Source organism: Dendrobium catenatum, unplaced genomic scaffold (assembly GCF_001605985.2).
Source record: "Dendrobium catenatum unplaced genomic scaffold, ASM160598v2 fragScaff_scaffold_621, whole genome shotgun sequence".
NCBI lineage: Eukaryota > Viridiplantae > Streptophyta > Magnoliopsida > Asparagales > Orchidaceae > Dendrobium > Dendrobium catenatum.
Genome location: NW_021319083.1, coordinates 14992379 through 15009845, shown reverse-complemented (window position 1 = coordinate 15009845; position 17467 = coordinate 14992379). Strand labels below are relative to the sequence as shown.

General features: G+C 37.5%; 2 protein-coding genes across 2 annotated transcripts; one reads left to right on the top strand and one right to left on the bottom strand.

Moving 5' to 3' along the window:
- Positions 1-865: 865 nt before the first annotated feature.
- Positions 866-4647, top strand: LOC110093859 (cation/H(+) antiporter 19-like). Its single transcript, XM_020818885.2, has 4 exons — positions 866-1042; positions 1257-1455; positions 2154-3152; positions 3218-4647. The coding sequence occupies exons 2-4, from the start codon at positions 1270-1272 to the stop codon at positions 4364-4366; spliced, it is 2334 nt and encodes a 777-aa protein (XP_020674544.2). The 5' UTR covers positions 866-1042; positions 1257-1269; the 3' UTR covers positions 4367-4647.
- Positions 4648-5123: 476 nt separating this feature from the next.
- LOC110093872 (nuclear pore complex protein GP210-like) lies at positions 5124-13983 on the bottom strand. Its single transcript, XM_020818898.2, has 6 exons — positions 13514-13983; positions 12818-13429; positions 12129-12713; positions 6280-6399; positions 6094-6156; positions 5124-5348 (listed from the first exon to the last, which is right to left on the bottom strand). Exons 3-6 carry the CDS (start codon positions 12177-12179, stop codon positions 5205-5207), a joined length of 378 nt encoding a protein of 125 aa, XP_020674557.1. The 5' UTR covers positions 12180-12713; positions 12818-13429; positions 13514-13983; the 3' UTR covers positions 5124-5204.
- Between the last annotated feature and the right edge of the window lie 3484 nt (positions 13984-17467).

Here is a 17467-nt window from a genome sequence, read left to right as displayed (position 1 = left end):
CTTAAAATAATATTGCTTTTTTTTTTTTCTTTCTTTCTTTCTTTTTTTTCTTTTTTAATTCAGATGATGAGTTGTATATCAACTAATAATCAATAAGATAATAATCTTGTAATTTAGTTATCAGTTTGTGACAAATTCAAGGTTTAGGAAAAAGAAAGATTATATTTTTGTAGTATTTTTAATTGACTACTAAATAATAATTATATGTTGATTATTAAACTATTAGAGTTCATCAATGATGTTCAACATTGGTCAAAGCTATTTATATGAATTAAAGTCATAGTCTCCAAAGAATAATATAAGACAAATAAAAAAATATGCCAGCATAAAAAATTGATGTGATTAATTGAGAGATTTGGTTATCAACTCCCAGAATTTTAGATTTTAGTTTCTCATAATTGAGATGTGTGTGAGTTTGCTTTGTTGGCCTAAATGTCCCCAATAAAATATTAATTAAGAAAATTGATTTAAATATAACATATTTAAATTTTAAAATAAATATTTACGCACCATCGTAATCTACCACATGATCACCTTATTTTTAAACAGTTTTTTTAATTATTTGTTTAATAATTAGATTTTTTTAGATTAATTATATTTAATTATTTATCTATTTAATTTTATTTTTTAAATATACATCATCAAAAATCAACTTTTATCTATTTATTAATTATAAATAATATAACACTAATAATTTATAGATGTAAAAATATAATGTTAATTTGATATATAATTTATGATTATAAATTTTATCTAAATATAAAATATAAATTAATAATATTTTTTAATATTTTATATTAAATTTAATATAAAGTTGTAATGTTTCCTATTTTTGGGTTAGATGTTTGATCCAATTTTCCCCACCTTCAAATTATGAAATCTATTTTTTTAAGTTTGGCGGAAGGCCCAATCAACAGTCAAAACCGCGGCGCTCGTGCCTCCTCCTTTAAATAGGAAAGAAAAACTGAACGGCTTATTCACAAACAGAACAGCTACAGAGATCGCAGGAAAACCTCAGCTCCGAATTTCTCTTCATAAAAAGGTGCTTATCAATATTCTAATCCCTTTTTTTCAATCTCTTTCACTGAATCCAGAAATCTATTTCTTCATATCTTCCCAAATTATTCACAAATCACAAAAAAAATAGAGAAACTAATCTATCCTTCCACACATGATTCATCCAAAAAAATCATGAACTTGTAATTAAAAGATTGCTTGGATTCATCGATCGTCGTTAATTCCTGTGATCTTCAAAGGCAACATCGACGAATGGCGAATTCGACATGTCTGCAGCCGATGAAGGCGACTTCAAACGGGTCTTTTCAAGGCGACAGTCCGCTCGATTTCGCTCTGCCGCTAGCGATCCTTCAGATCTGCCTCATCGTCGTCCTCACGCGAACCCTAGCTTTCCTGCTTCGCCCCCTCCACCAGCCCCGCGTCATCGCTGAAGTCATTGTGAGTTTTCCTTTTTCTTTATTTTTTCAACCGATAATTTTTCTTTGTAATCATCATCATTGCATTAATGATCATTAAATTGAATTCTGTCATCTTCTCCTGTTTCTTAAAAATACTCTTTATTGATTTCGTATATAAATTTATCCTTTTTTACAAATAAGAATACTTCAGCTGATTACAGAAAATTCTAATTATTACATTGCAGAGATCACTTATTACCTTCTAATGATGTTTTCAAGAATTTTCTTCTCGTTATGTTAAGATAAGAGATGCAAAATACATTATGATGAATTAAAAAAAAAATCTTTTATTTAAAATTAATAAAACTCAGAAATTATACGTAATATTAATTCTAATATAAAATCAAAAAAAAAATCGTATCATTTTTGAGCTGATAGATTAAAGCGATGATGCTGTTGATCATGAGTTATATTTACTTAAAATATTCTTTATTGATTTACTATAGAAATTTATCATTTTTCGCAAATAAGAACTCTTTAGCTGATAATAGAAATCTCCAAAAAAATACATTGCAGAGATCATTTCTCACCTTCTGATGATCTTTTCAAGACTTTTCTTCTCATTATGTTAATAAGATATGTGATGCAAAATACATCATAGGAATTTAAAACCAACAATTTTTTTCGTAGATTATAGTGATGATGTTAGTGATGCAATAATAAACTGTGTAATTGCAGGGCGGCATTCTGTTAGGGCCGTCGGCGCTGGGCCGCAACAAAGCGTTCCTGAACGTCATTTTCCCCAAACAGAGCTTGACAGTGCTCGACACGCTCGCCAACTTCGGCCTTCTCTTCTTTCTCTTTCTAGTGGGTCTCGAAATCGACCTCAACTCCCTCCGCCGCACTGGAAAACGAGCACTCTCCATCGCCGTCGCCGGCATTTCTCTGCCTTTCCTCCTCGGCATCGGCGCCTCTGTTGTCCTCCGCAACACCATCGCCGACGGCGTTCGCGGCCCCTCTTTCCTTGTCTTCATGGGTGTCGCTCTATCCATCACCGCCTTCCCTGTACTTGCTCGAATCCTCGCCGAGCTGAAGCTTCTCACCACCGACATTGGCCGCATGGCCATATCCGCCGCTGCTGTCAATGATGTTGCCGCCTGGATCCTCCTCGCTCTCGCCATTGCCCTTTCAGGCTCTCGATCACCGCTCGTGTCCCTTTGGGTTCTCGTCACCGCCGCTGCCTTTGTCGCCATTGCATCCTTCGTTATTCGCCCTGTTCTGGCGCGGATGGCTCGTCGCTCACTGGAAGGGGAACCGGTTAAGGAAGTTTATATCTGCGCCACCCTCACCACCGTCCTCGCCGCCGGTTTCGTTACAGACACCATTGGAATACATGCTCTGTTCGGGGCCTTTGTGGTGGGGATTGTGATGCCAAAGGAAGGACCTTTCGCTGGTGTTCTTATCGAGAAAGTCGAAGACTTAATCTCTGGCCTCTTCCTGCCCCTCTACTTCGTCTCCAGCGGCCTCAAAACTAACGTCGCCACCATAAGCAACGGCAAGTCCTGGGCGCTTCTTGTTCTAGTCATCTTCAACGCTTGTCTAGGCAAGATCGGTGGCACAATCCTCGCTTCCGTCATTATGAAAGTCCCCATTCGCGAGGCCCTCGCTCTCGGCTTCCTCATGAACACCAAAGGCCTCGTTGAACTCATCGTCCTCAACATCGGAAAAGATCGCAAGGTAAACAATTTGGTGAATTCATTTTAAAGACTGGTTTTTGAGTCATGAAAACGAATCAATTACAGGTTTTGAATGACGAGACATTTGCAATCATGGTAATCATGGCTCTGTTCACGACGTTCATAACGACGCCGATCGTGATGGGGATCTACAAGCCGGCACGCAAGGCAGCTCCATACAAGCATCGAAAAATCGAGCGTGATGACACCGATAGCCAGTTGCGAATCCTCGCCTGCTTTCATGGCAGTCGCAACATCCCGACCCTCATAAACCTCATCGAATCCTCCCGCGGCACCCGCCACCGCGGCGTTACTGTCTACGCCATGCACCTAATGGAGCTCTCCGAGCGCCCATCTGCAATCTTCATGGTCCACAAAGCTCGTCGCAACGGCCTCCCCTTCTGGAACAAAAAGAAAGATAGCACAATCGGCGACCAGATCGTCATCGCATTCCAAGCCTATCAGCAGCTCAGCCGCGTCACCGTCAGGCCAATGACCGCCATTTCCGACCTCCACACCATCCACGAAGACATCGTCACCAGCGCCCATCAAAAGCACGCAGCTTTAATCCTTCTCCCCTTTCACAAAACTCTGCTTTTTGACGGATCTATGGAATCCATCGGCAACGAATACCAACAAGTGAACCAGCGAGTCCTCCACTACGCTCCTTGCTCTGTCGCCATCCTCGTCGATCGAGGCCTGGGCGGCTCTGCTCAGGTTTCCGCCAGCGAGGTTTCGTACTCCGTCGTCGTCCTGTTCTTTGGCGGTTCGGATGATCGGGAAGCGCTCGCTTACGGCCTCCGCATGGTCGAGCACCCTGGAATCGTCCTCACCGTACTTTGCTTCAACAATGACGATGAATGCATTGGCCGATTGCGGGAAAGCACAGACGGATCGGTGAGGTTTGAGAAGAGACCGACGGGGAAGGAGGAAATCGTGTCCGCCATTAAAGGGGTGGGGAGATGCAATCTGTTTCTGGTTGGGCAGAGGGCGCCGGTGATGGAGTTGGCGGACCAGATCGAGTGCCCGGAGCTCGGCCCGGTGGGGAGTTTCATGGCGGCGTCTAACACGACCGCCGCATCTGTGTTGGTGATCAGGCAGCACGAGGACGATGCGGTGACGAATCTGTTGGTAGAAGAGGTGGCTGAAGAGGCCCTTTCACCAGACACTCCACACGCCGGTGGCTCCGTCCACGGCGAGTTTAATCCGCTTTGACTGCGCATTAGTATGATTAGTTATATGCAGATCCTGATATGCAATTCAAAATTTTATTTTATTTTTTATGTATGGTACTCGTATAATCTATTTTAGTCTGAGGCCATGCTTGTTCTGGTCCTCTGGTCGTGTTAGTTTAATGATTCTTCTTTCTTTATAATGGGTCATTCATGCTTTTGTATGGAGAATTATGCATGATATTGGCCCAAATATTTATATAATACCTTAATTTATATATTGTCATCCCCTTTTGTCTTAGTGTTGCATCAACTTTTCTACTATGGGCAAGTAGGGACTAGTGAATTCTGAGTGAAGCTTTCACCGGTAAAACCTGAGAAATGTCATTTTAGACCTCGAACATTTTTCGATGCGTCGCAACGCGTTTTAAGTGAAAAATTCAAAGTTCGACGAAAATAATTTTATAAAATTCTACGTAAAATTCTAAGAAATTTGATATATAAAACTTATATTTATTTTTTCTTAATGTTGAATTTAAAATTAAGAGAAGACTCATAATTCCTATTTTATTAGGTTAATATGATTTTGCTCAAGTCAAATCATATATACATACATAAGTCAAGGAGATTGCGAAATCATATTAATATTTACAGAAAACAAAACTATCATTTCATTTATTCCAGCAAAAGATGTGAAACAACCAGGTTTGGAGGAAGAAAGCTTCTGATTCTGTAAAGTAAAATTAGAAGATACGATCTACTTCAAGACTCAAAAAGAAAATAAAAGATTAAAGAGAGAATAAAAAGTGATTAATAATAACTGGACAAAACTATATAATTATAAGTTGTGGATCACAATCATGGGAGGAGAAAGTCCAATGTCACGAATGGTCATAAGAGCAGTACCCAGTCCAATAGGACTGACTATTAGGTGAGAGCATTTGGTATTTTCTGAAGGCTGAACACTGTGTGTCATTTGTAACAGCATCTAGAAAGCAAGTCCCTCCAGAAATAGACAAATTTGCCTTCGAACCAAGAGATAGAAGAAAAAAATTAAACATTCTACCATGATAAATAAATAAGAAAAGAAAGCACAACAAAATTGCTAACCAATTAAAGAAAAAAACTAAGGCATGCAGGCATTTTTTTATGAATGTGTTTTACTTGATGATTTCCACAAATCACAAGGTTGTGACGAAAATAATATTTTAGTAGCCTAGAAGCAAGAACTTGGTAGCCAAAAAAAGACAATTATTTGCATTAGCTTTAACGTAAATCCTATAAAACAGATTTATGGATTTGGAACAACCCTTCATTTTTTTTCTAAAGGAATCGACGAGCACAGATTTAATATTTTCTAGCCAATTCCTTTTAGATCTACCTCAACCTTTCTTAACATAATTCAAATCTAATAAATTTACTCTCCTAACCGAGTCATCGGAAGATCGCTGTTTTAAGAACAATTTCTTGGAAACATTAAATTATAATAGAGTAGGCAACAATCACAATATGGGGAAAATGCTGAAAGGTGTAAGATCAGTAGGGGATTCATTGTTTCAGTGATGCTAAAGCTGGAATCAAAGCAAAATATGATACTTTGAAAGTAATAAACATAGAACTCTTATCATCAATATATATGAATTTCAAAAGGAAGCAAACAAGAAATTATCTTCATCCTATACACCGGATTATTATGGATGAAAGATTCTTAGAGCAAAATATCACCAATAACCACCTTTTCACTAGATTTAAAAAAAAAAACACACATACCTTTGCTTCGGGATCAAAAACTATTAAGAGAAACTCTCGCAATACTCTCAAGGAAGGCACCAACTGTTAAATTTACAGCATTTTCAATGGAAAAACACAATAAAGAAAAATAATAGCAAGAGAAACAGAAAAAAGGTGACAACATAACATTACCAAGGAAAGTTTATATCATTTAATTTAACATACCTGTAACTGCAGAGCATCCGTAGGAATACCAGTTGCACTTTCAAACCGCAGATATTCTTTTCCCAAGGGATGGCTAACCATGGTTTTAGAGAAGCCAATAACACTAGCACGAACAGTGCACTAAATTCCAATAATATGAAAAATGAGAACATAATTTCAAAAAGTTTCTGCACTATAACGCAAGCATTGATTTTTGAAACTATAATGCAAGCATTGAATTTTAAGGAAACTTAATAGGTATGCAGAGAAAAAAAATAACCGTTTTGTTTTTTCTAAAATACATAACTTTAAGAATACTTTCTTTATAGCAAGTTCAGATGTAGACTTTCACTATGTCAACACAACCAAATGCTGATTTTATATCCTCAAGAACTCATCAACTTGCAAATTTTTGTTCAGACTTATGGGCTCATTCACTAATGTCAAATGACAAGGTTAATAATGAACTAAAACCCAAGAAAAATCCAATAGAGGAATGTGACTATACTGTGCCTGAAACTTTTAGGGCATAATGCTAAAGAAAAGGTAATGTTTAGTTTGCAAATGCAGAAATACAATGAATCCAAAAAACATTAATTAAATTAATTCGCTCACTCTATGTAAGAATACACCAAAGTCCAACTCAAGAAAAGAATGTGATGATGAGCAGAAGCGGAAGTTAAGATTTTAGCAGATTTTGAATTCTTTTATTTTTAATGAGAGGAGAATATAGTGTAGAGGAAGAGCTGGAGAGGTAAATGACAAGAAATCAAGGGAATTGATTATGCTTCATTTCAGCATTTATCAAGTATTTATATGATCCTAAGATGGCTTATAATAGGAAAAATATAAAATAAGGGCTTAAATTTTAACTGTACTATTAATTACATTAGGATAACAAACATGGATCGCTCACTTTTTTGCCTGCTAGGGTTTTGCTTCCTTTGCGTTTCTCTGGCGGCCGCCACCTCCTTTCCTCCTGGGAGGACATCCCCGGTGATGTCCTCCTCTTTCATTCCCGCCCGCAACTCATCCTCTTCCTCTTCTACTCTTCCTCTTGATGATTGGAAGAGTCTTTTTGCTTCCCAACCGCTCGTTTCAAACGAGTTTACCTCTTCGATCATCCACCATCCCACTGAAAATGCTACTGCACATTTTACTACTGCCCAGTTCACTGCTGGCTCGACGGAATGGGCCCTTTCCTTGGTCGGCTACTCGATCGGCAGGCGTCCGTACTATGAGGTGCTGCTATCCACAATCAAAAAGACATGGAACTTGAAAGGTTCTCTGTCTCTGCTAACCCTAGACGAAGGATTTTTCCTCCTAAAGTTCAACAACCGTGAAGACTACGACATGGCCTGGTCTGGTGGACCATGGTTCTTTTTTGGAAAGCCTTTTATCCTGCAGAAGTGGACGCCGGAATTTGTCCCTGTTCGTGAGGAGTTCCCCTCAATTCCGTTGTGGATCAAGATAAAAAATTTTCCGCTCTCTTGCTGGACGCCGGAGGGTATTTCCAAGATTGCGAGCTGTGTTGGTATTCCCCTCGCCGTGGACGCCCTCACGGCGGCAAAAACGAGACTCACCTTCGCTAGGGTGTGTGTTCAGGTGAGTAGCTCTTCTCCTTTGCCGGATGAGATCTTCTATACCGTGGATGACAAAACCTTTTCTTTAACCGTGTTATACGACTGGAAGCCTTCTCACTGCTCTTTTTGCAATTCCATCATGCATCCCCCCAATGCATGCCCCAATAATCCTAACCCTCAGACTTCTGACCCTCCACAAAATCGTGGTAGAAGCACTAGCAGGAAGCCAAGGAAACTGCCACCAAAATTGAATATTCCTAAACCTCCACCTCCTAACACCTTCCAAACTCAGCCTCAATTACCTACCACTTCTGCAGTCATTCCTCCCCCTTCTGCAGTCATTCCTCCCCCTTCTGCTGCTGATATAGGCCCACAAATCCCCAATCTTAACTCCCCGTCTGAGGTCTCTGTTCCACCCTCTCCTACCTTCACTAATGTCCCCACCCACATTTCCCGCTCTTCTCCTCCTGTCCCCACTAAAAATAAATTTGACGCTCTCTGTCTCCAGGAGCCTTCTACTGACATGCCTCCTACACAGACTATCTCGCAGCCTTCCTCGTCTTCTCCCCAACCAGGCCAATTTAACAAACCTCCTGACTCAACCAGCAAGACTTCTGCCTCCAGCAACTGTAATTCTAATCAGCAACATATGATGAATAGCACCAATGCCAAAACAACAAGAGCCAAAGCGGCCAAAAAGGCCACAACTCCCACCTCCAAGTCCCAATGACCAGGCTTCCTCTCTTGGCGTCCTGGAATACCCGCGGGTTTAATAGCCCAGACAAAGTTTTGTGTTGCAAAAATCTTGTTAAAAGCTTTAATCTTGACCTTCTCTTCCTCCTGGAAACCAGAATCTCTTCCCCCTCTCACCTTAATCCCTGGTTTAAATCCACGCACTCTGTTTTTCCCAACGAAGGTTCTTACGATAATTTTGCTTTATCGTCTCCGGGCCGTATTTGGATAAAGTGGAACTCCTCTAATGTCACTTTCAAGCCTATATTTACTTCCAGTCAGCTTATTCATGGGTCTGTTTTTTCGGGCCCTTTGGAGGTTTATTGTGTCTCTGTTGTATATGCTTCGAATTCTCTGGATGAAAGGCTTACTCTCTGGAAAGATCTTGCTGATGTTGCGGATGGTATTACTTGCCCCTGGATTATTCTAGGGGATTTCAATTGCTGCAGATATTCTTATGAGAAAGCTGGTGGTTCCTTTCTTGCGCACAACAAACTGTCTGATTTTAATAATTTGATATTTAATATTGCTGTTCATGATCTATCCTCTATAGGGCATTATTTTACTTGGTTTAACCAAAGATCAGACAACCCTATACATATCAAACTTGACAGGATGCTGGTTAACGATAGATGGCTTGATACCTATCCTACATCATTTTACGTTGTGGATAGCCCACAGATATCTGATCATTCTCCCCTCATCTTGCAAATGGATCATCGTATACAACAGAAGCACCGGTTCCTTTTCAAAAATTATTGGCTTTCCAACCCTGAATTTTGGGATTCCCTTATTCAAGTCTTCTCTCAAAGGCACCACAGCAGTCCCATTTATGCTTTTTTCCAAAAGCTCAAAACCCTCAAGATCAAGATTAAGTCCAAGCATTGGGTCTCCTCCAATCCTCTTCAGTTAGAATTAGCTGACCTTAATTTTGCGCAAAACTCCCTGTTGTGCCAAATTCAGGCTACCCCCTCTGATCTGAAACTCAACCAGGCATTAAAAGATATCAATCGTCAACTTGCTGTCAAAAATTCGGACTGGTCATCCTGGATTATTCAACGTGCGAAGGCAAAATGGCTAACTAGTGGTGAGGATGACCTAAAATTTTTGTATTCCAGGATAAATGTCAGGCAAAATTCCAATCAGATCAAATCTATCATCACTGATGAGGGGACCTTCTCTATTCCTGCAGATATTAATAAGGCTATTGTTAAACATTTCCAAAAACTTTTCAACTCTACTCTGCCGCAGAGTTCATTCAGTCAGCCTGCTCCCACCCATCTTAAACTTCCTTCAAGCATCATTCCCCTTTTGGTGTCTCCTGTCACTGTTGAGGAAATTAAGAATGTTGTCTTCTCTTCTCCAAATTGCTCGGCTCCTGGACCCGATGGATATACGTTTGAATTCTACAAATCTACTTGGAATACCATTGGTAATCAACTTTGTGAGGCTGTTTTATCTTTCTTTTATACTGGATCCATGCCTAAGCAGGCTAAAGCCACTGTTATAGCCCTAATCCCTAAAAGACCACACGCCCAGGAAATTTCGGATTACTGGCCTATATCTTTATGCAATACTTTCTACAAGATCATTGCCAAGATCCTTGCCAATAGGATGAAAGATGTAATGCCTTTCATTATTCATCCAAGTCAGTCTGGATTTATCAAGGATAGAATTATCTCTGACAACATTCTTTTAGCGGCTGATCTCCTCAAAGAATTCAACTACAGTCCTAAGCATCAGTTCTTCTGCGCAAAATTTGATATCCATAAGGCATTTGACACTGTTTCTAGGAAATTCCTGATTGAACGTCTTCTTGCCAAAGGTTTTCCTGAAACTTTTGTTTCTTGGATTGATGGCTGTATCTCTGACGTTTACTTCTCTGTTTCCATTAATGGGGGGCCTGAAGGGTATTTCCCATCTTCTTCTGGCCTTAGGCAAGGGTGCCCTTTATCACCATATTTATTCTGTATAGCCATGGATAGCCTATCCTCTTATTTTGAAGATGCTGGCTTAAATAACAACTTTTTGGGTTTGAAGGCTGGCAACACTACCATCTCCCACCTACTCTATGCTGATGATCTTTTGGTGTTTGCTATGGGCTCATTCACTAATGTCAAATGACAAGGTTAATAATGAACTAAAACCCAAGAAAAATCCAATAGAGGAATGTGACTATACTGTGCCTGAAACTTTTAGGGCATAATGCTAAAGAAAAGGTAATGTTTAGTTTGCAAATGCAGAAATACAATGAATCCAAAAAACATTAATTAAATTATTTCGCTCACTCTATGTAAGAATACACCAAAGTCCAACTCAAGAAAAGAATGTGATGATGAGCAGAAGCGGAAGTTAAGATTTTAGCAGATTTTAAATTCTTTTATTTTTAATGAGAGGAGAATATAGTGTAGAGGAAGAGCTGGAGAGGTAAATGACAAGAAATCAAGGGAATTGATTATGCTTCATTTCAGCATTTATCAAGTATTTATATGATCCTAAGATGGCTTATAATAGGAAAAATATAAAATAAGGGCTTAAATTTTAACTGTACTATTAATTACATTAGGATAACAAACATGGATCGCTCAGGTGGCATCCATAATCATAGATCAATGACATGGCAGTGGACTATACAGGAAAAGGGGAAAGAAGTGCTGTCAGGCTGGCAGAACCTTGCCACAGGTGACAAAAGGAAAAGCAGCTGGCATGGACTAGTTGGGGATGGACAACCTGCGGAGCAACTGGCTAGAGGGGTCCCAGCGTGATGCTTGGAGAATTTCCAAGGAGCACTTGGATACTTTTAAGGAATGATTTGAAGACTGATTTCAACAGTACAGAGGAAGTTCCAGGGAACAAAGAGATTAAGAATATCAAAATATTAAATGTGGCAATGGGAAAAAGGTGGGAGCAAGAAAAAATTAAAACAAAAAGTGAACTCCAAAACGTACAGACATAAGGATTGAGGGACGACCAAAAAAAAAAGGGAAGAACTGCTAATTTTCTTTATTAGATAATCAGCCCATCCATTAATTGCATATCATGGCCTATTACTGATAATAATTTCCATACAAAGGGCATTCTAACCCTAATAACATTAACAATATAACAAGCATGTCTAAAATGAAAAATAGTCATATTACAAAGGACAGTTAACAAAATGAAAAAGAAGAACCGTGATATAAACATAAGATAATAATGACTAACCATGTCGCTAAAGATAAAACATTGATAAAATAACATAAATTGACTATTTAAATATAATTAAAATAATAAAAAAAAGGAACCAAGGGTGATAATTGAAAGTAGGCATCTTGCATCATATCATAACGTAATTCTTATTATGAAGCATAAATATCTAAAGTATAAGAAAATGGAAATCATTTGTAACCTCATACAATAATGGAGATGAACATGACAAAATGATGAATACAACACAAACGATGGCACAAATTAAGCTAACTATAGACAGGAACAAATTAGTTTTCAATGAATTTCAACTAAATATAGTAAAATAACATTAATGTTGAATGTTTAAAGTAAGGGTTCAATACAAACCAGTCCAGAAATTTTGTTAAGAACTAGAAACCTCTCCCAACTGTTATTCATTGATCTCTTGTAACTCTCATTGTCCCTCCAATAAGCCAGATCCTTACAACCAGGAAGTTCCCAACTCAAGCATAAAGACCATGAATTTGCAAAAACTTTTTTTTGTAATATGTAGACCAACAGCAGCTATGCGTATGGTACATCCATAGGCCACTGTGATAGGAGAAGAACGAACTTGACAAAGACCACGGTCAGCATTTGCAGCAATCTCTATAACATCGAGAATATTTGCTGTTTTGAAAAATAAAAACAGTTAGGAATTGAAATTTAAAATGAAGACAATTTGTAAAATTCATCGCCAAACATATTAACTTTGGTAAGAATGCTCTATGATGATTTTTCTTCAATAACTAGAATACATAGTCCACACACCAAGGATGCAAGAAAATAAAAGGCATTATATCCCATACCAGGTTCATTAGCAACAAGTGCAATGGATGAAGGAAAGCTACACATAACAGACAATTCCAAGTTTGCTATAGTTGCCACAGGATGGTTAACGCCAACAAGGTTTCCCCGTGAAAAGAGAAGTTTCTGTTCAGCAAAGGCAAAATATCAGAAAGGAGCAAGTCTACTTTTAAAATTAGCACGTCAGTGAAGGTAAATAGGAAATATCTTGATACTTATAAGGTGCATACAAACTGCCCCACGGAAAGGCATAGAGCTGTGTACAATCTTCTCCCATTGCAGTGTGTCTGCCGCACCTGAACACCATCTGTTACAGGTAGATCTTGTTCACCAGTAACTTCAACACTTTCAACATACTCAACATGTAGATCCCATCTTTCAGGTCCTCCACTTAAATGGACATCCATAGCATAGCCAGGGGCAAGATACAACTCATCCAAAGCAGTAGAGTACGAATGTTTGATTCCATTATTTATTTCAGGCACATCAATCCAGTAGCCTCCAAATCTATTTCCATTTCCTGCCTGGTAAGCAACAAGTGGAGAATATGCAGCTATAGGAAAAGCTTTTTTTTAAATTAAAGGCCCATCCATGAAATGGAAAGGAGAATGTAAGTCAATCGACAAAGTTGCATGTAGCATGGCTCGGCCAGTACCATAAGCAAATAAACAAGTCAATGCACAAGGATGAACATAGGTTTGCTTGGAGATCTCTGTGAGATGGAGCATGTCGGCTTCACATATCTTCTCAGTTGTGTTCAGAGCTCTGAAAGTTTCACTTTCAGAAAAAAACATTCCACTTCATGAAAGAGTTGAAAGCATCACATTGATAAAAGTAGTTACCTAAGGTAATACAAATTAAATTGCCAATCAAACTTTATTAAAACGTATTGAAATAAAAAATACATTAAATTACAAACTATGCACCATCAGATGTCTTTAAGCTCACAGCAGCTTTGAGTTCAGTTCCCACTGCCACCTCTACAGGATATATTGGAAGAACAACCATCGCAGAAGGTGAAGTAACTTCCAAAACAACCTATGCCAAATAAGAGTTGCCAATTAATTAGTCAAGCAAGCAAGATGTGCAACTCAATATGTTTGAAATTACAAGTTCTTCATACCATTCATTGCATAATGAAAGAATGGACCAACTAAAATCTTCAAAATCAGCCAAAGGAACAACTACGAAAAGATGTTTAACATAATAGAGAAAAGTTGGAAAAGAATTTTCGGACCTTAGGCAAAGCATGCATTGCCTAACCTATTAGTGACAACTGGCATCACAAAACAAAGAATGCACTGCTTAAACTCCATCACTTTAAAATAGCTTACATATACAGTAAAAAAATAGTGACAGACTAAAATTTATTAGCAAGAAGTAAACTATATATATATATATATATAATGCAGCTTTGGTCCCACAGAATAACAGTATTGTGGGAATATTATAACATGATGAATAACTAGGCCGCGACGTTGTTGACAGCAGCGGCGGACATGGCCATGCGTCCGATGTCGGTGGTGAGAAGCTTTAGCTCGGCGAGGATTCGAGCGAGTACAGGGAAGGCGGTGATGGACAGAGCGACGCTCATGAAGACAAGGAAAGCGGGGCCGCGAACGCCTTCGGCGATGTTGTTGCGGAGGACTAAAGATGTGCCGATGCCGAGGAGGAAAGGCAGAGAAATGCCGGCGACGATGATGGAGAGGGCACGTTTTCCGATGCGGCGGAGGGAGTTGAGGCCGATTTCGAGACCCACCAGGAAGAGGAAGAAGAGGAGGCCGATGTTGGCAAGCGTGTCGAGCACTGTCAAGCTCTGTTTGGGAAATATGGCCGGCGTTCAGGAACGCTTTGTTGCGGCCCAGCGCCGACGGGCCTAACAGAATTCTGCCCTGCAATTACACATATTATTAGATCATCTCTAACCGAATGCCAAACGAGCGTATGCCGTCCGTCGGTCTCTCCAACCGAACGCAAAAATTTCCGTCATTTACTTGCAGGTGAACAGTGTGACGCCAATATTGAGCATCATAGAGATAAAATACCCAACCCGAGATACAATATATGAGAGCTATAACTATACAAGATTGGAGTAAGTTAAACACAAGATTTTTATAAGATATAAGAATTCTAATTAATGGCCAAGAGTCTATAAATGTTTATATTATATAATGAAACAAGATATGAATTCATATGACATGAATACATATATATCATGTAAATATTGAGAAAATTATAAGACCAAGATATGGATCATCTTATAAAATAAATAATTATGAATTTAAAAGTTATGTTAAATCACATATCTATAACTCATGAATCCTTTCTCGTGTGATTATTCAGTTGAGATATATATGAATGGTTTCATGCATATTATTTATGTATCATGTGTATTGATTTCAGTAATAGATTATGGTAATATACTTGGCTTTGTGCTCATTCTATGGTTGTTTTCATGTTTTCTGGTCAGGGTAGGAATCCAATGAACTGAGGCTGGCTAGGATCTGGAGGTTAGATATTTTTTATATTTTTTGCTTTATTTTTACTGTCATGGTTATTGAATAAATAATTGGAGTTATCTTGATATAATGGCTAATGGATATAATGATTTTGGGTTATGTAAAATATGTGAATATTCAGATGAGTAGTAATGCAATTATGTTTTCTATTGATTATATTATATGGATGAAATTAGTAAGCTCTAGTTAATGATTAAGAAGATAAAAAATAAATAATTCTTTCCAATTTAGATATTGGGGTGTCATAAATTGGTATTAGAGCAATAGCTTTTGAAAGATTTGGATTGTAACTAGAGCTTTAGGAAAGATTATGAGCATCATAGAGATAAGTAGCATATATTTTGTTATTTTACAAATTTGATTAGATACATATGTATGAACGTTAAGCATGTGTATTTGCCTAATTAGGAAGATAATAGTAGCAGTTAATAAATGGACCACAACGATCATAATGTACTAAATAAATAGTGTAGTTGCTCCAATCACTTTTGATAGCATGATACAATTTGCCAATTTACTAGTGCAAATTTTGAGTGATGTACAAAGTAAGTAGGGTGCGAGTAAGGACACTGAAGAAGATAAACACTTATGAATGTTTCACAAGTTGAAGCCACCCTTATTCAAAGGAGCAGTGGAATATAAAGCTACAAAGGATTGGCTATGGAGAATTGAGAAGAAAATTTACAGTATGTAGTGTCCAGCATCAAAAAAGTTAATCACAAAAACCTGAATCAATTAAAAAAACTTAAAATCAAAACTAATAAGATCAAATAAAATCAAATTGAATTAAAAATAAAATACTTATTCCAATTTTTTCTAGGTCTTATTTAACTTCTATTATACTCTTCAGTATTGATGTGAATGTTGAGAGTTCAAGTAACTCAATAATGTCCTAAATTTTTACACTTTGAGACCATTGAATCCCTCATGCAATCCTTGAGTGAGAGCAGCTTGAGCCATTTATTGCTCTAGAACTTTAATTTCTAGCTTCTTTAGTTTAACTTCATAATGATGTTTCTTAGGGAGCACCCAACTCTTGAATCTTTTTTTATAGTAAGGTATGAGAATTCTTCTGCACCGCTTCTTGAACTGATAAAATATATTATTGTCCCTAGCAAAAAGCACAAGAATCACTTGAGGGATGACTTCTTGAAAGTAATAACAAATAATTAAACTTTAATGTATCATTCACATAAAACAAGGATGTAACTGATTCAAAATAAGCCATATGACCTGCATGATTCATCGTTTTGTTATAGGAGTCTAGGTTAATAATTTTGAAATCTGTCAAGCGCTTTGCCACCGAGATTTCTCTTGAAAATGCATTAGCCAATTAGGATATTACTTCTCATTTGCTTGGGGAGGGAGACTAGATTCTTTGTCAATGTGGTCATAGCAGGTTACATTTATTACTAAGGAGAAGATCCTTCTGGCATCTCTACCTCCTGAATGGTTCTATGAACAAGCTCCAATTTTCACTGTATCATTATTATGATCCTTTCTTACATAAAAATAGAAATATAAATAGAAAGATATGATGTAATAAGGGAAAAAAAAAAATTAAATTTCACAATGTTACCACAGATACAAGATTTGGACCACGTGCCAAAATCTTCTCTTATCAGATATTTATAGGTTCAGGGTGAGGCTTTGACACAACATGAAAATTAACATTTAAGCTTTACAAACAAAAGAAAATACATAATAAATTTTATCCCAAAATTATATACGAAAGGTATAACCTTTGACGATTAATTGAGTTTATCACCAATTGAAGTAGCGGACTTGCACCATAAAGTTGCTCGTTGATTGGAGCAAGTTGCCGACTTGTAAATGAATGCTGGCAAATAGTTTCTTAAGGCTGAATATGTTCTTATGATAAACTTATTATAACTGGGGAGTTCTTAATGATTATGATATTAATTGGCTCAATTTGAACTGAATTTATATGTACATTGAGCTGCATAATGCAAATGCATAACAACTGTCTATTATATATTTTTTGGAGAAAAATCTATTTTAGAGGCAAATTATTTTGTGCGGAGATCACATGCAAACTTACGCTCGGATTTGTTGTGCTTTTAATTGCATATTAGCTGTCATTTTACAAAAAATACAGTAAAAATGTAGTAAAAACACAACAAATATCTTATTTATTTAATATTTTTTTTTGTAAATTTGCTGCACTTTAACAAATAATCAACAAAAGCACAGCAAAAAAAATAGCTAATAAGTAATTAAATTATATATTATCTATTTTTTTGCAAAAATACAGTAAAAGGACAATAAAATACAACAAATAACAACATAAGCTTGGGTGCAATAATTTGCCTATTTTAGATGGTTTTGTAATGATCCCAT